General features: G+C 41.8%; 1 protein-coding gene and 2 non-coding genes across 8 annotated transcripts; 2 read left to right on the top strand and 1 right to left on the bottom strand.

The window, feature by feature from the left end:
• The first annotated feature begins 767 nt into the window (after window positions 1-767).
• On the top strand, window positions 768-18,045 carry LOC148638998 (uncharacterized). Of its 6 annotated transcripts, none has more exons than XM_088621801.1 (18): window positions 790-892; window positions 2,373-2,446; window positions 3,251-3,337; window positions 3,814-3,887; window positions 4,988-5,058; window positions 5,789-5,887; window positions 6,226-7,247; window positions 8,254-8,500; window positions 8,948-9,076; window positions 9,425-9,495; window positions 10,154-10,239; window positions 10,581-10,641; window positions 10,868-10,943; window positions 11,311-11,361; window positions 12,002-12,234; window positions 13,119-13,334; window positions 13,982-14,070; window positions 14,796-18,045. In XM_088621801.1, exons 3-18 carry the CDS (start codon window positions 3,317-3,319, stop codon window positions 14,881-14,883), a joined length of 2,634 nt encoding a protein of 877 aa, XP_088477927.1. In that variant the 5' UTR covers window positions 790-892; window positions 2,373-2,446; window positions 3,251-3,316; the 3' UTR covers window positions 14,884-18,045. The 6 variants fall into 6 exon arrangements, with proteins under 6 accessions (XP_088477928.1, XP_088477923.1, XP_088477927.1 ...); XM_088621798.1 differs by having other exon boundaries at window positions 3,251-3,369; XM_088621800.1 differs by having other exon boundaries at window positions 793-892; window positions 2,373-2,434; window positions 3,251-3,369.
• A 1,376-nt stretch (window positions 18,046-19,421) lies between these two features.
• On the bottom strand, window positions 19,422-19,494 carry trnaf-gaa (transfer RNA phenylalanine (anticodon GAA)). The gene has a single exon. It is a non-coding gene; the product is annotated as a tRNA-Phe (tRNA).
• Window positions 19,495-19,871: 377 nt separating this feature from the next.
• On the top strand, window positions 19,872-19,945 carry trnan-guu (transfer RNA asparagine (anticodon GUU)). The gene has a single exon. It is a non-coding gene; the product is annotated as a tRNA-Asn (tRNA).
• The last annotated feature ends 1,089 nt before the right edge of the window (window positions 19,946-21,034 follow it).

Genomic DNA, 21,034 nt, shown 5'->3' with positions numbered 1-21,034 from the left:
TCTCCGAGCCCCAGTGACGCAGGGCAGCAATGAGAACCACTGCGCTGTGTGCCACCCATTGTCTGTACGCTGACCGCATAACCTGGTTCATACCAAGGGGTGAAACAAAGGTTTGACTTCTTCTACGTATGTCCTTATATTACAGTATGCATATATAAACCCTTAATATCTGATAACAAGCTATTGAAGGGGATACTTGGCTTCATTCAATGCGTGGATCAATTATATACTAAGTGCCAAACTGGCTTGCTTGCTTGGCTGAATTGCAGTCTTTTGTTTGCCACTGTTCTTATGTACATATTAATAATAATTATTATTATAATAATTATAATAATATTAAATACACAAATACAGGGACTGGACATATTAAAATACGACATGGCTTCTAGCCAATCGCAGTTGAAGGGAAAACTGTCCGTGTTTTCTTCATATCGTGATTTTCATTACGTCGTCAATAGCTTTTTCTTAATCGTGCATTTATACCTTTTTGTAATGAAAGTGTTATGCTGTTAAATTGACATATACATTACGACAAATTGACATAAAATGTGGGTATGCGAGGGTGGGGTAACAATAGTTTCACCGGAGAGACAGTGAACGAGAAGGTCCCCTATAGTTTCATTGAATTTGCTCTGAAAGCTATGAGGCCAGGCGTACTGAGGTCTACACGACAGACACCTGTTGAAGTCTGCTGCCGTCTGGCCTTACGAGGAGGCGTAAAGGGAGGCTTCACGTAAACTACATTTCCCATGATGCAAAGGGAGGACGAGGCGACGAGCGCTTAAAAATAGACCACGCGACCGGAAAAGGGTGTTTGGAAGATGCCGTGGAGTTATTATGGAACTTGAACGTAAATACGAAGATAAACAGCACCGAACAGGGAGTTGTACTGGTAAGGCGCGTAGGCGATATTTGCTCTAACGATGTGTACAGACAGGCGGCTTAAACATTTTATCAGCAGGTCGCTTCTGACCTGTCGTAATCCTGGCGCTTTAGGGCGGAGAATTATTTGAGTCCTGTTTTTGATTGTTTCGTAGTCTTGTAATATAAAGGCCACCAAGCACGGTTCTGGAGTTCACCGGGGGGGAAAAGTACTTAGTGCGGCGGAAAGTCACATGGAAAAAAAAAAGACTGCTGCCTGCGAACGAGCTCTTAAATGCAGACAACGCGTGTCGGGGGCTCGGCTCGGAGGAGCTGCGTGCCTCTTTGCTCTCGGTAGTTTCTGAGTTGTGAAACGGGGAACAGGGGCGTGTGGGCATCGGCGGGGGAGACCTTCGCTTGCACGGCTGCGGCTCGGCAAGGCGCCGCAGAGCCGACAGGGTCGGGGCGCCAGGCGTTGTTGCGCGTTAGGTGCGCCATGGGTGGTGCCCAACCCCGCACGACGTGTGCTCCTCTGACTCCGTGGGGGAGAGCCCACAGCTGGCGAACAGCCTCGGCAGGAGAGGTGGGTGGCCGCACTGCTGTCTGGCGTGGAGAGAGCGGGCGCAGGCTCAGCACTCAGAAATACGGAAATATGCGGTTTTAAACCCGAGATCATTCCGACGTTTGTTATGAATAACTCAACATGTGTGCCGGTTTGGCGTTGGAGATGGGGGGGAGTGTATAGTCACCTGTCGTGCTGCTGTGAATTGCACAAAACAAGACTGACTTTCCACCCTCGAGTGTCGATGGATGTAGGGTGTGTAAATTGGTCTTGCCATTGAGATATATATATATAATGGCACCTGTGTTTCACAAATCGTCCTGTGTTTTGTGAATGATCTTGTGGGGAAGTATGTTCATGTTAAACAGGTCGTCCTCGGTGAGTTGCGAGGCGTTATCATCGACTGTGATGTTTTGTTGTTTCATTGTTGACTCCCGATCCGATACTTTCTGGCTAAACACCATTTTTAAAGCACATCTCGTATCATTTCCGCAGATGACTTCATGTTCTTCCCTGAATATTGATATTAATAACCTGAATTCTCAGTGCATCTCTTCACATCGGTTTTACGGAGTAGTACGTTAGTTGTGGTCTCTGCGTTTTCTGTTAAGTAGGGACGTCATGAATGCTGACGTAAGCACTTAATTGTAGCGTTTACAAATACATTTGGGGAAGATTTATTTAGAATGGCCCGATTACCTGATGAAATGATACTAGTGATGATTGGTAACTGTCACTGTTGAAGTCGGTGTAAATAGGCTTTTGTTTAAAGTGTTTTGATCTATCTCCTCGCAGATGTAGTACTGAGCAACAGTAGAGCATTTTATTAGTTATTTTTTATGAAACTTTCCATTTTAGGAAAATTAATACTCTGTTATTTTGAGTGATTTAGACTAGTTACTACATATGCACATACACTTAACATTTCCATTAACCCCCTTTTTTACAGAAAGAAAAATCTGATGCTGTTCCTTAGAACTGTGCCGGTGTGATTTTCTTTAATAACTAAAGGTGAACTTCAGTGTAAGTAGCTTTTTAAGGAAGAGTTTAAGATGCCTTTAAATGCCACTGGCCAGCAATGGTCAATCAAGGAGTTGATTCTGCTTATTTTTAAGAATTTTGAATCAAAAGTCAGTTCAAAACTAATGACCATATTCATTGAAAGTAACACTCTCTGTAGTGGTCCATATAATTTAAATGTAGTGCTTAAATAATTTGAACAGCAAATTAGTCTCTTGTGTGCACCTGATTGAACAATATGCAAACTGAGTCACTTAACGCACAGCACCATTTACTTACATACAAATTTAAACAAGTCCGGGGTGCTGTCTGAAACAAGAATTTTGTCTATGGTGTGCCTCAGCATGTTCCTTTGCTCTCCAGCGAGTTTTACTCTTGACTTTTCAGAGGTGAGAGGCGTAAAAAGTGAAAGATAGAAACACATCTTTCTCGGGTGTCAAGGTGTTCCTGACCCTGGGAGTGTATTTTTACAACATTAATAGTGTTACCAAGTGCAAACTGAAAAGGTAAAGTAGTAAGTAAAAAAAATGATTCCACAGTAACTTCAGTCAATGTGGACAAGGATCTGAGGTTTGTATTTTTTTTAAAACACACCCCGGGATAGATCTGACTATGAATTGTGAATACGGTTCAACAGGATGCAGGTTTCTTTGACAGCAGTGTTGGTGCGTCGACTCTTTCCTTTGCTGCTCTTGTTTGCAGGGCAAGTTCTTGTAAAAGGAGGATGCAAAGTGTGCTGAGGGAGTTCCAAGCGGCGAGCTGTCCCCGACACTAACGTTTGTCTTCTGTGTTTTGGTGCATGTGCAGTAAGCGATTGAAAACCTGCTTTTGGGTGCCTGCTCTTCAGGCTGTCCTCATGAAGATCAAAGATGGATGAACCCATGTACCTCCTCTGTAAGTGGGAAGGACGCCTGTGGCCAGCCAAGGTTAGCTCACAGAGAACTGCTTCATTACTTGTGCCATTGATGCTGAGGCAAAAGCAATTTAAGGTCAAGGAAAGGTAACTGTGGAAAATTAAATATGCATCATTGGGTTAACGGTGCATTTCTGATTTCTGCTGCTACCCGTAACCCTAAGGCTTGCAGTTTAATGCCATGATGCAGAACCCCACACAAATTGCTAATATATTGTCCTCTTGTCACAGCTGTATATGTAAACTTTTAAATTACCTCTGACTCCGATCATAGCTTGTTGTTCTTTTGCAATCTCGGTCCCCCCAGGTTCTGTGACTCGAACCCCTCCGTGGGAGTCAGTCTTATAGCACTGGAAACAACGTGTGACTAGATTTCTAAGACTAGTTTAAATATGTCAGTTCTCAGTAATTGATGTCTAGTAAAGAAATATTTATTGGTGTTTCTTTTTTGTGTTAGATTTTGAGAAAATCTGCTCGGCACTCCAGAAGGGCTGATGGGCTAGAAGTGGAAATATTGGGTGTGAAAAAAAGGTAACCTTTGTTCTCTTTCTGTCCTACATCTGTCACAAAAGCAATTGCATTACAGTTGTAACGCGTAAAAGCGTTAAATGCTTTATCTTTCATTTCCTTCATGTTATTGAAAACATCTTTCGTTTTGGCATTTAAGCCATTGATGGTAGCGGATTTGTTTTTGCATACAAAGGGATTGGTGTAAGCATATTTCTTTTCTGAATGAGTTTATTTTAATTTTTATGTAGCAAACAGAACACCCCCCTCCTCCCCACACATGACAGGTATCCCACTCTGGGTTTGTGCTCAAGTTTGAGCCCTGAAAAACATCTATGGGTGAAGGATGCAACCACATTAACAGGACCCTACTGTCCTGTCTGGGCAGCCTAAAGCTCTGTGTAGTTAGTGAAGATAGGACAGCATTTGTTGATGCCAGGGAGACATTGTAGAGACTCCAAACTTATTGTTTAGCTGCAGTGATCTCTGGCCAACAAGATCTCCCAATGCTGCAGGCAGAGGTCAATAAAAAACAATCTATTGTGTATTCTTCAAAGTGAGACTTTTTTTCCAGTTTAGCTTGATGTTCTAAATGTCACTGTATAGTGCAGTGCTGGGGTATTATCTTTTCTCTTTCTTGCTGTTTTGAGGCTTGAGGTTTCATGTAGACAGTCTAATGCAACAGTTAAATCTTTAAATAACTTCAGTCTTGTAAATTACTTACTAGCAGAATCGTCAAATATCCTTAGAAATAGTATTGTTTTTGTGTTCATACACACGTGAGATCAATGACATATTCTTTTTATGTACTGTACAATTACATTTCTGTCAACCCTTCACAATTTCTCTGACAATACTTATGTAACTGTTTACATCGTTTGTAACAGTTTGTTAATTCTGGTCTGGCAGTGACGTAGAGATCTTAAGTGCTGCAGTAATTTCTTGTGTTTGCATAACTTTGTCAAGGAACCCCAAAGACGAAAGGGCTGTAACACAGGAGGTTGACCACTTGAGCAACACATGGCAGCTATAATCTGCCATCAGTCCCATTACACAGCAGATCAGGTGAAGGGACCCTCTTTGCTAGTTCAGACCTGCATGATGCAGCTGTTTATTTTGACCAGGATCTGTGTGAAGCAGAAGGAGACGGCACCCCTGACACAAGGCAGCATTGAGACCATCTCCCTGCAGCTTGGTGAGTTTCCTGCTGACCTCCGTCAGCACATTGACATTATCATTAACATTGACGGTTATTTTGGTGAGAACTCAGTGGGACTTGAAAGACAATTTGAACAATAGTTAGCAAGGCTTGATAGGTTCTGGACACCTGTATTCATTTGCATGCAGGGAAGACAAGCAGACAATCAGTTAGTGAAATATATTTTCTGTGCACGTGAAAGAAAACCATAGTCTTAACACAAAGCTGAACCCTTTCCCTGAAAGTGGTAAAGTATTGGTGTATGTGGTCAACTTAAGCAGTTGAATCTCACACCTGGCTTTCCGAGTTCCTTCTACAGAACACTGGACATGTAAAGCAATAGCACATAACCTACTGATACACCGTATACCTTTGAGCGCTCAGTCACACTGAAATGAGCTGTTTGACCCTCATATACCTTCTTTTGGCCCAAGATATGTGAGCACCCCCTGGCACCTTGAAATCAAGAACATAATAAAGACTGCAAACAAATTGTCCATAGAAACATGTACTTGTGCATGTGCCAGATTTCATTCCTGCACGGTGTAGTTTTCCCAATACAGTTCTTTGAACGAGCGAGCCAACATTTGAATCATGATGTACTATGTAATGTGGTAAAAAGTGCAGATATTACAGTATGAAGGAAAGATGGAGTCATCCGTGAACATTTTCAATTACTGTTAAACCTAACTTATATCCGACAAATCCCTGAAATGTTTCGTTTCAGATCTGGATGCTGAAAAGCAGCGTATTATACGGATCTTTTTGGACAAAGATGACAGCGATGAGGAGTTTGTGGGATTTCCCCATGAATGTACCCAAGCTGGTGAGTATTAAAGAGCAAACAGTTATTTTTCTTATCTGGCTTTAATCCCTACCTACCCCAAATCATGAGGGTCAAGCATACCGATACTGTTTAATCATATTTGTATTATTGGATGATTTCCTTGTGTGTAGTTCAGCTTTGACGAGAAGAAATATGAAATCAAGTGTTGTTTTTGTTTAGCTTCCATTGTGGAAGATAAGTGCAGAGTATAAAATGGGAATTCTCATCAGTAAACCCCACCTCTGTCCTTGTAATGGTTATGAATTACAACAGAAGAGGTTTATGCTGCGTGATTAGTCTTCCCTGACAGTATCACCGAATGTTGTTTTTGCCTGCAGTTCAGGAGACTGGGATCAAAGAAAGGGATCCTATTCAGGAGTTGCTTTACCGGAAAGCACTACGCTTGGCTTTAAATGTGTTATCCAGCAGTGACTCTCATTGCACTTTGCCCTCGAACCCCGGGAAAGCACCTGAGGGGGCCTGCCAGATCAAGCCTTTCATAACCGAAAAATCACACCAGTGTACCTTTACCCTTGGCGGAACAGTAGAACCAAAGATGAGACACAAGCCAAGGACAGCTAACCTTGAGATGAGAAAGGAACAGCCGAAACGCGTTCCTCAGGGTCAACAGGGGACACAAAACAGAAGAGCTGCAGTTCTGCCCAAGTCTGGGACAGGAGAGAAGGCACACGAGGACGGTCTCGTGAGAGGGCCAAAGACTCGGCAGTCTGGCCTCAGGGCACAGGCAGAGGCACAGAAACGCCACCTTCCACAGGCAGGAAAGAGCGGGAGCAAGAGGAAAGCTTCAGGAGGGTCGTCTCCACTGTTGACAAGGGAGAACCGCCATCTGCGGCCACGCAGGCTAATGAGCAGCTTGGATCTGAAGTGCCCAGCTGCGGTCTCTCCACTGAGCAAGCGGGACAACAAGACAATGTGCTCCACGCCAACCAAACTGAACACTGTGCAGCATTCTCAGGTGGGGAAAGGGGCTCCTAGAAATAATGTAAAGCCTTCGTTTTCTACCCCCAGCCCCAAGAAAGGACCTTGTCAAAAAACAACATTCCCAGAAACCCCGAGCCCCCGTATCCCGAAGGGGGACCACGCTGCCTTGCAGAACGGGGGTACCCCACACGTCCTCCCCTCTCCCCCAGACTCTGACCTTGACACTTATCACAGTACGGGCGGAGTGAAACAGAGGAGAGGGAGGCCTCGTTTGCGAGACTTTCCTGTGAGCTCCACGCCTGTGAGTGAGTTGGAGGAGCTGTCCCCGAGGAGCCAGACACGGACCGAGGAGAGCACGCCAAAGAGAAAGGCACCCAGGACAGCACAGAAGCTCTTTGAGAGCCTTAAGAGTCGACAGGTAATATTGCGCTGGGAGCTGGCGTTTTGGGGATCCAGTACCACTTGGTTAAGAATGTTTGATCGATATGTTTCCTTTTCCACTCTCTTAAGGTATATTCCTACAGGATTCAGTCTGGCTCCAGCCTCCAAATCGCTCCTCAATCAGGCTTACAATTGATAATGGGCTATGGCAAACACTTCATCCCATACTATAAAGATTCTAACTATAAAAACATTATTTGTTGGTGTTATATGTATCTTACTAAATAATATGTGCAGAATTAACAAAAAAGACTCCATATTAGAAGTTTACCTTAAAGGGGCACTATTAAAATGGATAAAAGGAACAAACATGTGAGAAAACCTTGTCACAAGTGTTCAGTAAAGGGAAACGGGAACATAAATGAGTAAATGCAGTCTCCCTTCTTTATCTGAGCAGCACAGGAAGCTCGAATTCTGTATTCACTAGATAGTCATCTTGTGATTCTAAGCAATCTTTCCACACATATCTCCTGAAGTACAGTATTTCTGCCTTTGTTGAAATTGCATTTTTAATCCACTATACTTCAGGCTTTGAACTGTTTCTGCAGGTCATGATGGCGTAGTGGATCGTTTGCTATCAATCATTCTACTTTTTCACTGTAGGAGCACGAGGTGGTAAAGGTTCTATATAAGCTTTCAAATCAGTGTTTGAGTTGATATTTGTTGAGCAGTATTTGAACAGTTCTTCAGAAGTAGTTTCCGCCTAAGTGAACAGTAGAACGCGTGCCAACATTTAAAAACCACTGTTTAATTCAAAACAGACTATAAATATGTGCTGATCATGAATGCTACAAATGACGATCGGTTAATACAATTAATTGTTTTTTTTTAAAAAAGTGGCAATTTGCCTGCTGATTGACCTGCGACTCTGTGCTTCACAACTACAACGGCAGAGGAGCTGTAAAGGCTTGGCTGTTGTGCTTTGAGCTCCGTGTCATTTCTGAAATCATGAGCATCTTCATCTCCCTGACCACCTCCACCAGGACCCTCGGCCGGAGCTGGTGCACTGCGGCAAAGCCAGGTGTGGGGGCCGGCCCAGGAAGGGGGCGGCGGAGGAGCCGGCCGGCCGGCAGGACGCAAGCGACTGTGGCCGCGCGGACACGGCCCCTTCCTCAAAGCGGAGACGGCGGAACCAGAGTTGTCTGGAGCTGGGCGGCACGCAGACATCCGAGCAGTCGGAGCTCCCCCTGCCTCCGTTTGAGCCGGAGGGACCGGAAACCGATGAGCCAGGTATAAATCCTGTGCCTCCCTAATTCGATTAAGCCTTTAGTATCTGTTTCAATCTAGCCTGCAGCTCTGCACTCGCAGCTGGAAGGTTGTGGGTTCAAATCCCAGGTTGGGGCACTGCTGTTGGGCCACTGATTGAAACGATTAACTGAGACTGTTCCAGTAAGGCACTGTCCATTCGTTTACTACCTGCTTCCTCCAGTTCGGCATCGCCGGAGAGCAACAGGCACAAGGCAGGACTTTTTCGGATTTCTGTATCCTGTTATCCAACAGAGCAGTGGACCTAGATGGTCTATGAATTAATCTGTTGTTTAAAAAAAAATCTAATTGATCAGCAGCGACAATAGCGATCTTTAAAAAACAATATGCTTTGTTCTCTGAAACTCAAAAAAGCACACCTTTTGTGTTTGAATCTCAGTCTTTGTGGACATGAATCTTTGTTGTTTTCAGGGGAAGAATCTGACTTGTCCATTGAGCTGAGTTTGCACAATGAACCCGATATGCAGAGTTCTCTGCTGCAGGAGGAAGATGAAGAAGAAGATGAAGAGCTTCCCAGTTTCTCTTTGACAAGGGAGAACAGTAAGTGCTAGGTTTAAAATGAAGAGCTTCCATCCTTGACCAACCCTCCTTAACGTTGGACATCCATCTGAACTGTTCCTGGGACACATAATGGATGTGAAAAACACATAATGAATATGTACAAAAGATATTCGTTATGTATTTTCAGATGGGCAGGCATCTGGGATTTTGCACTGTGTGCTGTTCTTAACAGTTTCTTTAGATTTCCCAGCTTAACCCATACTATGATATTGTACAATTTAATGTATAAAAGCAATATTAAACTGTAAAATTAATCTGAATAGATACAGGGGGTCTACGTTATAATTTGCCCTGCTAGCCGTCGTTTTTTCTGCATTGTGTTCACAGAGCCTTCATCCATCACAGAGGGAATATGTGTCTGGTGTAAATTCAGAAACTACCCTTTCTGGCCAGCAATGGTGAGTACTCCATAATTCCATGCCTGTCTTGTTTTCTTTCAATAATCGTACTTCAGAAAGGCCAGAAATAACCTTGAATTGCAGGCAAACCTGAAAAAAGGAAGGGTAACAACATCTTCTTGCGCGGCTTCAGTTTGGTATATATAGTAGCAACAGAAGCACTTATTTTAATGTTTTTCTGGTGTTCAGTTTTCCTGCTTTTAAGCTTGCAGTCAGTTTGGATGAGGTAGTGGGTTTTTAACGAAATTATTTTTGTTTCGTTAGCGAAGATTTACTGGCTATCTCTTGGGTAGACAATTGTACTCGGAAATAAACCTATAACACTTTGAGCAAACACTTGACTGTGTGAGTAAATGTAAGGCCACTTAAAGGTAGCTTTTTTTCCCCACCGTTCATTTTAAGAGCCCGATATTGCAGAATCTATTCAAGAACCTGTTAAGAGCACTGAACCATTGAGAACAATACTTCACTCAGTTTCAGTGAAATCTAAATGGGTGCAAATGCATGTTGCTTTAAATAGAAGTGCCAGCCAAATAATCATTTTGAGTAAATTCACATTGTAAAACATGCAACATGAAGTATTTCCTTTTGTAGATGGGGGCATATATTTGTTCCCTTTATATTGATCTATCCCTCCTAACCTTGTTCTGCTCAATAGGTAAAACGTGTGAACCATAGGAATAAAAAGGCAAGCATCATCTTCATTGATGACTTGTTGTTTGACAAGAAAAGAGTTCAAAAGGGGTAAGTGGGTGAAAGTTATTTCTTAATGTGAAGTGATTTTGTTCAGAGTAAAACACAAATGGTTTATAACATGGGTTGCCGACAGTCATCATGCTACAGTTTTACAGCTCTAACTGCAGTTTAGAGCTGCGACTTGTGGTAACTACAACACAATCAGCCATGATCCTAAAGAGGCAAACTATTAAATATTCTGATACAAAGGCCATACTTCAATAATTGATGCTAATATTATCTAAAAACAAGGATTATCTATTCTAAAACAGAAGCAGAATGGGTTAAATGGCTATAATAGAGTTAAGGATTTTATTTGTCAACTCTAATGCCCATTTGGTCTTTCACAGATTTTGTGTGTCCTTAAGAACCTTGAAACCTTTTGACTGTGAAGAGACAGATCAGTTTGTGGTAAGAAACGGATGTCTTTCAGTGCCAAAGTCTTTTTTTATCATTATTTCAGTCATCGAAGCCAAGGGCCGCCAGTACGCTTTGCAATAGCTAATCCCCTGAACCTAAGGATGAAGACCTGGGAGTCCGATTCTTGACTTGAAATTGAGCATTTCATAACATCTGTTTGTGGCATGGTCAATCTGTTATTTCCTATGCTAGAATCAAACCCTTGTCTGATTTTTAGGTTAAAGCTCGGGAGAAGTATAATACAGCCATCAACTGGTGCTTGGAGCTGATTCGGGACTACCGGATTCGCAAAGGTGGGCACAACTTGGCAATGCATCATTTGGGACGTTGGGAGTCGAGTACAGAATAGTCAGTTTCTCTAGAGCTGTGCTGATATCCCTTACGATAGAGAAACATTTCGAAAGGAGAAAGGTACATGAAAAACGAAGGGCTGTAATGTTAAAAACATTCATCAGTTGATTGTTGTGGAAACGTCTTAGGAAGCCATTAAATTCAAATAAAAACATTGAGACAGAGTTATTACAGCATAGTTTAAGAATGTCATCTTTTAGCACTTTGGTTTGGTTTCGTCATGCCTTGCACAGTAAGGCAGGAATGCTCTTCCATGCACGGGTCATAATGGAATTCTCCTTAACTCTTTTTTCCTTCTCCCCTATACAGCCTGCGGTTCCTTCTCTGGCTCTTTTATTGAATACTTTGCAGATGACATAAGTAAGTGTTACGCTTGTTTGCTGGCAGGAATGCTGAACGTGTCTGAATTGTGGCATAGCAAAAGAAAACTACACTTTAAGCAGCATGTATTAAAAGAAACATCATCTGGATTTTTTTTCATGCATATTTTTTCTTTTGTTGTTATATATTTTTAGTTTAGTTTTTTTACAATAGTTGACTATCAGCCTTTATAACCTCTAAAAACAATCTTCAATACTGATTGAGGGACAATGGCTTGTTTACCAGTTCTACAGCAGTATTCTACATGAGTTGATTAAAAGACATGGTATACTTGTATGCTGTTTGAGAAGCCCTTCCAGATAGTCATTGCTTTAAACAATAATGGGCACATCGGGACTTGCAGGAAGAGCTGAACTAATAGGTATGTGGAACTGATGTTATTTTTTTGTCTCATGGCTCATTCAATGGAGGAATAGTGTTTGTTGATTTGCTCTGTAAAAGTATATTGGCAGCCAACAAGCAATTGCATCAAATAGAATTAATGACCTCTTTTTTTTAAAAAAAAGCACAAAACCGATTTGGCTTGCTAGCCTAGAGAACTATGCCTGCTTAGCTTTAAACAGAGAGCTGTAATTCAGCAACTGGCTTTGTGATGTTCATTGTGATGTATTTGCCCTAGGCTGCCCAGTCAGGAAGATGTACCTGCAGGACTCCTCCAATGTGTCCTTTCCCAGCACGCTGATAATGGAGGAGCAGAAGGAAGGATCGGATGTACATCTGGACAGCACACCATCCCGCTGCAGGCAGTCCAAGAAGCTGCTGCCTGACCGCTCCAAGGCTCTCCGGAACCGAGCGAACGAGAAACTGGTCCAGTTTATTGTCAAGAATCAGGGATTGGAGAAGCACCTGCAGGTCAGACAAAGCAGGGGAATTCTTGGACATCCGAGAACACATTTCCGTCTCCTGTGTTTCAACAAAGCTTTGGCAGCTGCGCTGTGTTAGAGCAACAGATAGAGATGAATAGTGCTGGCCTGCTCAGTTATAAACTGCAAGTTTAATACAGGAGATTTATGCTTTTCATAATTATTTAAGGAATGGTTTAAATACTGGTGAAGAAAAATAACTTTCATTAAAGAAACTGAATTTGTGGCATTATCTTTTGAAATTATGTAAATGCAGCGCAATTAAAGACAAAATATTTACATAAAATAGATAAACAGATCTTTAGCCTTATCCAGTACCAAGGGTAATTATGCAGTGTTTTCTAATTAGCACCTTAATTCCACAACACTCAGTCTTTCTAAACTAAACTAATGGTGCTAGTGTGTGCAAAATAAGGAAACCTTTTTTGTGGGGAGCAGATTAAAGCACATTCTGGTTGTGATGGGTAGGCATATGTAAACAGTTTGTTCCCAAGTATAAGTCTGGACTGTTTCTTTTCAGGGAAAAGTCTTTGAAGAATAATTTTTTGAATTTGTTGTCTTTTTGTACCCGTCTCCTTCAGTATAAACATTTCTGTACTTGGCTTCAATTTTAGTATTCAGTATTAGTCTCTCTGCTTAGAAACCACCTTTATTGTATATGAAAACTATTCATTGCTTCACCCTGATCCCACTTAAAAGCTGTGAATAATTGGGATATAGTTTTGCTTTGGAATAATTATCCTGAGAGAACTAGCTATTTGTATTCCAAGCCCATGTAGCATTTAAGCCCCGAAGCTCTTGCTGTTGAAGTTCTTGCCTGGTCAGCAGGCCCTGAGGAGAAGAGTCCTGCTCATTTCCTGGCCTCTCCCTCAGGCGATCATCAGTGGCAGAGAGAACTCCAAGTGGATGAAGGAGTTCCTCAAGTTCAGCCGCTTCATGTCCTGGGTGGACACCTACCTGGAGGACGAGGCCCAGGTGGACCTGGTGTACAGCTACCTGAAGTCCATCTACGAGAATGCACCTGAGACCGCGCCCTTCCTGACTGAGGTGGACACCATCCGCTTCATCCTGGACGTGCTGCTGCCCGAGGTGAGGAGGCCATTGCTGGGCTCTTTAATTTCGTTAGGTAGATTATTAACATAAAGGCATATGCTCTTCATGGAGCTCGACTATTCCACTCCATGGTCTCCGGGACACTTGGCGAGTCAGCAGGATGTCAAAATTACCCTTGATCTTTTACATCTGAACCTCGGATAGTTCAAGTATCCAGTCCCGAAAGCCAGAGTTTTTTTCTCGTTTAATTTGTTTATGCACAAATAATGAATGTCCATTTTTCTTAGCTCAAAACAACTGTCAGTCACATTATATTCAGTATGAATGTATATGGAGTCAGCTGTATAATTTTACTGTTCTCTTCATTGCTAACCAAAATCATGAAATCAAAGCCTTCAACTGGGTACGCCTATCTTTACGACATTGACTGCAGTGTTTCTGTGATGGTGTGCAAGGGTTCATATCGTTGTTGGGAGTTTACAGTAATGACGTATGCATTGCTGCTAGCAGTGTTTTGCCACAGTGTGGTGCTGCTCAGTAAGTGACTAAGAAGTGAAAGTGTCACAGCAGCAATCGGAGCAGCACCCGTGGCAGGAAGTCTGCGCCTGCTGAGCAGAGGAGAACGCTGGTCCAGTGCCCTGAGTCCAAGTGGTCATGTTGTAACGCTGCTGTCTTATTTTCAGGCCATCATCTACGCCATTGCTGCTGTAGACAAGATCTCCCTGGACAAAGCAGAGGTTAAATTCTTGAAGGGGCCCGACTTGAGTATAAGGTAATGAATAGTCTGTGGGTTTCAAAAGCTGTGCCTTTCCTTCGCATTTGCAGGAATCCCACATTATTAATAATGTGAAACAAGATAGTTAGGAAAACAGATCTAAGTTGCACATGCATTATACCCTGTGCTCTATGCTATTGTGGTAACACCTGTATGATGTTACTGTAAATTTATTCAAAAATCTGATGTGGAAAGTGTCAAGACCCAAATCCTGTCATTAGTAACAAGCATTACCAAAAACAGCACCTATGGAGCAGAGAGGAGGTAGATTTAGAGCAATAAACATTAGATGAGCAGAGTCGCTAACAGAGACCGTGTAAGTCACTAATGTTGCTTTGAATGTTAACTTTTTCATGTTTTACTTTTGCTAGTATTCATTTCTTCTAACAGGGTGTTGTTTACTGAGATGTTTAGCTTTACATTTAAGACAGACTGCAAGCTCCTTCAGGCCGCTGGTAGATCCAAACAATATTCTAAACTTTAGGAGTAGTAGCTCCAAATTGCTGTGCTACAACATCTAAAGGTGCCTTGTTCCATGAGCTCTGATGCTCTTGTACAACACCTTAGACCTTTAACCTCATCAAAGGATGATGAAAAGATACTCTATGCAGCATGATGTAGGAGCACTGTGATGGGATGATAGGGGTATGGTTTGGAGGAGGTTTTGTATTGAATTTGTGTTCCTGCTCTTGTGATTGACCGAAAGCCTTTGTTGCTTTCAGAGAAAGAGAAGAGTTCGACATGCAAATCGAAAAGGAGATGATGATGAAAGCACTATCCCTAAATGCCCAGGAACCTAAACCTCTTTGACACCTGCTGTCTGAATGACTCGGCGTTCTACAACACCTCCGGCCCTGGTGACGGAGCCATTGGGCCATTCCAGCAGAAAGCCTTGAGGATATTGCTACCCCAGACTTCACCTGCAAGTTTTATTGAACAGTGGCCGTCAAAGCTACAGCTCCAGGTTGCTAGGTGTCAAGTCAAAGGTCAAAAACTAAAATTTAAACCTATGAATGTTTTAATCCTAGCACTTAAATGTAGAATCCAATAAAATCACAGGTCACAGAACATTTTTTACTGTGCAAATGGAGTATTTGAAGAGAACATGGGATGCTGTCAAGAGCACCTTAGAAGACCATGAAAGGAGGATGACTGAGTTGGTGCCGTTTTCTTTGCCCACGAACAGAGCCTGACAATTCTGAGCATTTGTTTAATTGGGAGGTGGTCCACATTCCCCTCCAGGTGATCCAGGTGGTGACTGCCTTGGGTGCTTGACCAGTCCTGAATGAACTTATGGAAGGAGTCTTTGAACCCTTTGGACAGTACTGGAGTTTGCTTAAGTGTTGTTTTTTTTTAAATGTTTTTTGTATAAAGAGGACAGTGAGAGGAACATTATTTGGCTGTAGTTTTCCAATACTCAAGGAACACAATGCAACAGCATTCCATAATGTAGATAGCCCTACTTTTAATGCTAAGCTGAGATCCGTTAACCTTTGTTGATTTGTGCTTGGCACCTAGTGCTGACTGATGTTCTTAGATTATCAAACGATATGAAATAATGACATTAATCATGTAAGTGCTGAAATGTGGAATTATTTCAGAGGGGTATTTGGATGTGTCTTTTCACCCGTTTTATAGTGGCCAACTGAGTCTTCTTTGGAAAAGTTAGTTTAAATCTGATTTCACTGGCCTTAAAGATAATATGGAGCTAATCAACTTGAATTTAAAAATCGGTATCAATCAGTATTTATTTTGTATTCCCTTAGTAGTGCGCAGTTTGCATTTGCACAATAGTGTTTGGAGATTTTTTTTAAAAGTCTGTATTCAGTTGATTTTCATTTTAAAGAAAATTGCAAGATAAGAAGTTGGCATTATTTTAAACGGTGTTGAAACATGATTACGGCATTTGTTTTAAACGCTTAAAATGTTTCCTGTATGGTAATACTTTGATTTCCTCAGAAAACATCTGAAGTTGAATGCCCTCAGGAGAAGAAGGTAAATGAATCATAGTTTTTTCTTCCCCCATAGGAAGGCAAGCCACTACAATGATACTGTCAGTTTTCATGAGGATTAATTGCCCAATTGGACCACCCATCAGAATGCTTTGCTTGTACAGTTTGATATCAAAATGCAGCCTTCAAATTTTGGTCGGCTAGGCAGATCTGCATTCATCTTTATCCAACCTGTAATTCCCCTGAATATCATTGATAAACCATGGCCGATATGTACAGTGTACCATTCTAGATTTAAGCCTACAAACCTGCGCGCCATGTATGAATTGGTCATCTCTGTTGGTGTCCATTTTAAAGCCTTCAGGTAATTCTGGCACTTTATGGTATGAAATCAGTTGGATGGATGGAATTATGGTTTGATACTAGTAGCCTATTCAAGTAGTTTACCACCATGTACCACTCATCCATATTTTGTAATCAGCAAAGCTTTTGCTTAAATCTTTGTCAGCAAAGACTGTTTGACTGTTTGTCAGACAGTTCATAGTCGGCAACACTTCCCTGAGTTGAGTAGGGTTTGCCTGTCTTACTAACATTCAGCAGCAAGCTAGTGTTGGTGTTTTGCCTGTGCCTGTCAGAATTAATTCATATAGCCTTCTAGTGATATAGAGGCCAATGCACTGGCACCAAACTATGGTGCCAAAAGTCTGCATTCTTCCAGCTTCCTGCAGTGGGGTTTTCCTGTTAGATTATCATGTCTTAATTATGTAGTCTGATTTCTGTTCCCAGGTAATGTTGCATTGTTGATGTTACTTTTACTTTTTCCCCAGTCATGCCTGCCTTGAAACTTGTACTTTATTGTAAATTGCTTCCAAACCTTAAATGTAGCCAAATGTGTGGCAAAAAACTGAATGTGTAAGTGACAATCAGGAACTGCTGTTAATGTAATCCTTTGTACATAAGAACAGCTTTTTATGAAATATAAAATTGTTTATGCACAGTCTTTAGAAGTTATTTGATTATAGTTTTAATATGTAATTTTTTTTACATGGTTTTAAACAGTGACACTCGATACGTCCAACTGAATGTAGCAAGAAGCATTCAGCTTGGGCAATCCTTTTGCGTAAATTTGTTTTTTTAACTTCATTCTTTCAACGTTTGGGGCTACAGTGTTGTGGATCAGCATCACAGCTTGAGAACACATAAGCCCTCTCAGGTTGTGTAGTCTGCAACTTGAACTGCACAAATTAGTGGGGTTGGTAAGTGCAGTGAGAGCGTTTGTGGTTGTCTATAGGGAAAGTAAAATAGGGAGGTGTGGGGAATGGTAGCAGGTCAAGCTGCTGATTAAGCCATTGGTATTGCTGGGTGGCACATTGCAGTGATCAGGGTGCCGCTGGTATGAATCCGCCTTTGTCGCAGGAAACTATTTTAGTTTGCTTCTCCCAGCAAAACCAGGGTCCTCGCGTTTCCAGTTTCAACTGCTGTGCTTCCGTTAATGGGAGGCCGAACAGAGCCGCCACGCAAACGTAAGATGTACTGATTATCATTTTCTCCTCTCAACTGACCATTCAATGTTGGTTTTAAAGGTATTACAAAGATCTTTATGCTGTTGCTGTTATTAAATCACCATTTAAGTGACTTGGGGACTTTGTCTGCTGGAATAGATTTTGAGCAGTGGAGGTAGGATTGTAAGTACCTGGGGATTTAGCTTTCATGGATGAAACACTCATAGCAGTCATGGATTACTGCAGTCAGACATTGTCCGTAGGCCCTGGGATTCTGGATTAGCCGATTATCTGTGCTTTGTGCAGGTCATACTATGCATATTTTTACTACTTTTTAATAAAGGAATTGTACTTTTTTTATGTGTACCTCCAGTTAAAACGCACTCTTGTAAATGATTTTTGATTTGAATGTTGCATTCAGGACAGGTAAATCTGATTTCAGCTGTAGCATTTCATATTGCAAAAGAATCGACTGTTGTCTGCTCACACATCTCTATATTAAATAATTTGGTCCTGCGGTTTTGTCTGTGGAGTTTTTTTCACGCGAAGGGTGTTCCAAGTGAGTTTCTCTTCAAATCAGTATAAAACAATAGAAAAGCTGGAACTATTGTTTTTTTTGTAACTCCATGAGTCATTCTCCTTTTGTCCCTTTTTGAGCAACAATTATTTACAAGTTTAGTGGGTAGTGTTTTTTTTCCCCCCGCAGTGCAGGGCAGTGGTCAGTATTGCTTCCTCTCAGAGCTGGAGCCCTGGGTTCAATGCCCTCCAGGTTGTCCAGTTTCCTCCCGCAGTCCTGGTACGGGTAGGTTAATTGGCCTGGTGTGAGTGTGTGTGTGTGCAGTGGAATGGACTGGCATCCTGTCCAGGGTGTACCCTGCCTTGCCTGCAATCCTAGTTTTGGATGAGGTGGTTAGACAGAGGAGTTTCTTTTGCAATATGTACATGTGCATTGGGCTTCATGTACATAAGTCTAATAAACGCCATGTTCAGGTTGGGAGCTGCGTCAGCATGTGTAGGCTGCAAATGAATAAGTAATAGGTTTATTCCATGCTGAAAAAACACTAAATAAAATGAATAATTAGATGAATGGGCAAAAAAAAAGTGTTAAAGCATGGCCATCAGGTACTGCCTGAGACTGCTAAAACAGAACAGGCAGTATAGAAATTATGGGCTCTGGTCAGGTAACGGAGTACTCTTAGCAACAGTGCTCCAAATAAATGAATAAAAGTGAAATAAGTATAACTGAGTAATCCCATTGATTTCTCTTTGCCGCGATTATGCTAACAATCTTTGGTCATAAATAGTAAGTATGGGCATAGGCTCTCCGATTTAGGAGCTTAATTCGCACCACGATTTGTTAAAAAGATGCGGCATCATTGCCTCAGCGAGTCGCTTGGGTGCCATTTCCATACCGTGTCAATCAAGAACATTGTTTATAAACTCGGAAAGTATGTTAAGGCACTTTTGTAAATGTTCGGCACTGCAAACTTTTCTCTCTCCATTTTCGTCTTCGTGCGAGTTGCCACAGTGCTCCGTGATCACTGCAGTGTGGGTCGCAAACAGGGTTATTGTAAGGGGACCACGTTTCCACCTAAAAATGTTGAGATGAAAATTCTGTATTTGTCATTGTGCTTTACAGCAGCTTAAAATATACGCAATGTGGTTTGCATACTTGTCCGGTTCTGTTTATAACCTGACTTTTCTATACTTTGAGCAATTACGGTGAAATTAAAGCAGGAGGAAATTCAAAGCAATTTCCTCATTTGGCGGAAGATTTATGATTTACACGTTTAAAAACAGATATAGAAGATATATCGAATATTCTGGTTAAACTGCAAAAGTTGCGATAAACGGTAATCGTTTCCGGTTTATTTTGCTGGGAAATAAAAAGATTTGCCGAAACCCGGGATCGAACCAGGGACCTTTAGATCTTCAGTCTAACGCTCTCCCAACTGAGCTATTTCGGCCCGTTGGTAGAGCTTTAATACGGTACGCCTTGTTTAAGGATTGTATGTGATGTTTGTGGTTGCAAATACAATGTTTTAATGCGAAAAACTGTCCCACATCCTCCTAAATGTTCTTGCGCATTATCTCTCAAAAGTCCCTCTGCGCGTATTCTTACAGAATTAATCCTCTGCTCGTGTGGTTTTAAAAACCCCCCGCAGTGTCGAGATGAAGGCAGAAGCAGTTGCACAGTAGTGCCGGATCAGCGAAATTCACTTTCCCGTTGTAGCTGATTAAACAGATCGTGCTAATCATTTACACACAGATATACAAAAAAAACGGAAGTAACGCGGATTTCTGTCTCTCTTTTACTGCTGCTTTCAGAGGCTCAGTCGTGCCAGTCTCTGTGGCGCAATCGGTTAGCGCGTTCGGCTGTTAACCGAAAGGTTGGTGGTTCGAGCCCACCCAGGGACGGGTCGTATTTTAGCTTTTTAATTCTTTTTATTTTAATGTTTGTTAGGTACTGTAGCACAATCTGTACGTAGACGTAAATCTACAGATTTATGTTCTGATCCTTCTAAAATTTAATGTTAAAAGTGAATGAGTTGCGCTGCAGTCCTCTTGTGGCCAAATTGAAGAACTGCAGCTACCTCGGAGGGGAAAAAAAAAGTTTAATTTGCTAGCAAGCCGCCAATATTTTGGTTATTTTATCTTAAAGAGTGTTGCCGGTGTGAGGGATGTTTAAAATTCACAGAAAGCAAAGCATGGCGATAAAAAAAATAACATTTCCACGCCTTGTTATTTAAATTGTATCAGATGCAAAATCTCAGGCGGAAACCATTTACTCGTACATTAAAAACGGACTCGGGATGTGGACAATCACATCTCTCCAGACTATCTTTGGCCGCCGGAGACTGAAATGCCTTAGGCCCAGACTAGTTGCTCTATGAAGAGAGGGAAACGTGTCCCAGTTCAAGACCTGTAACTCAATATAAACCAGTGAAGCATCTGTAAATAATTTATGCAGCAATGTGTTAGTAAAGGTTAGCAATTCGGATACAAGTCACGACCTCTGTTAGCCCATCATGCTGCCCTGGTATTTCTGTTCTGAAGAATGTGAAGTCATACCCCATTTCCTATTTAAACTCAATTAACTAAATGCTTTGACATTAGACTGCAGCCAAAATGTTTCTTCCTTAACTTCTAGGACAGGCTTGGAGGACCCCAAGTGTCCTCGCACTTCTGGTTACAACTCCCTGCTGAAAATGTACACATTTTTCTTAACTGTGACTTGAAAGGAATCCCTTAAATAAGAACCTATAGCTGTCATGTGGTTTCAGGACATATTAAAAGATTGAACCAGTTAACTCCAACCATCATTGCCCCAAATAATAACCTCTAGTCTTACACATCTTAAAATACTATATAAAATTCAGTACAGCTTGTGCAGAATTAAGAGTAGCTCCTGGGGATCCTTTTATTTGTGCAAGAAAATCTGCTGTCACTCTACATGAACCTCAGTTAAATAGTCCTTCATACAAATGGATTCAGGTACCAAAACAT

The sequence above is a fragment of the Lepisosteus platostomus genome, chromosome 27, assembly GCF_059453375.1.
Source record: "Lepisosteus platostomus isolate fLepPlt1 chromosome 27, fLepPlt1.hap1, whole genome shotgun sequence".
NCBI lineage: Eukaryota > Metazoa > Chordata > Actinopteri > Semionotiformes > Lepisosteidae > Lepisosteus > Lepisosteus platostomus.
The sequence above is the reverse complement of the archived record's forward strand: the minus strand, read 5'-3'. Positions and strand labels throughout refer to the sequence as shown.

Bases quoted from the DNA above. Each gene is read 5' to 3' on its own strand.
- LOC148638998 (XM_088621797.1), top strand. From the start codon at position 3,313: ATGGATGAACCCATGTACCTCCTCTGTAAGTGGGAAGGACGCCTGTGG. The intron at 3,888-4,987 runs GTAACCTTTGTT...TATTTTGACCAG, and splicing joins ATATTGGGTGTGAAAAAAAG to GATCTGTGTGAAGCAGAAGG. The intron at 9,077-9,424 runs GTAAGTGCTAGG...TTGTGTTCACAG, and splicing joins CTCTTTGACAAGGGAGAACA to AGCCTTCATCCATCACAGAG.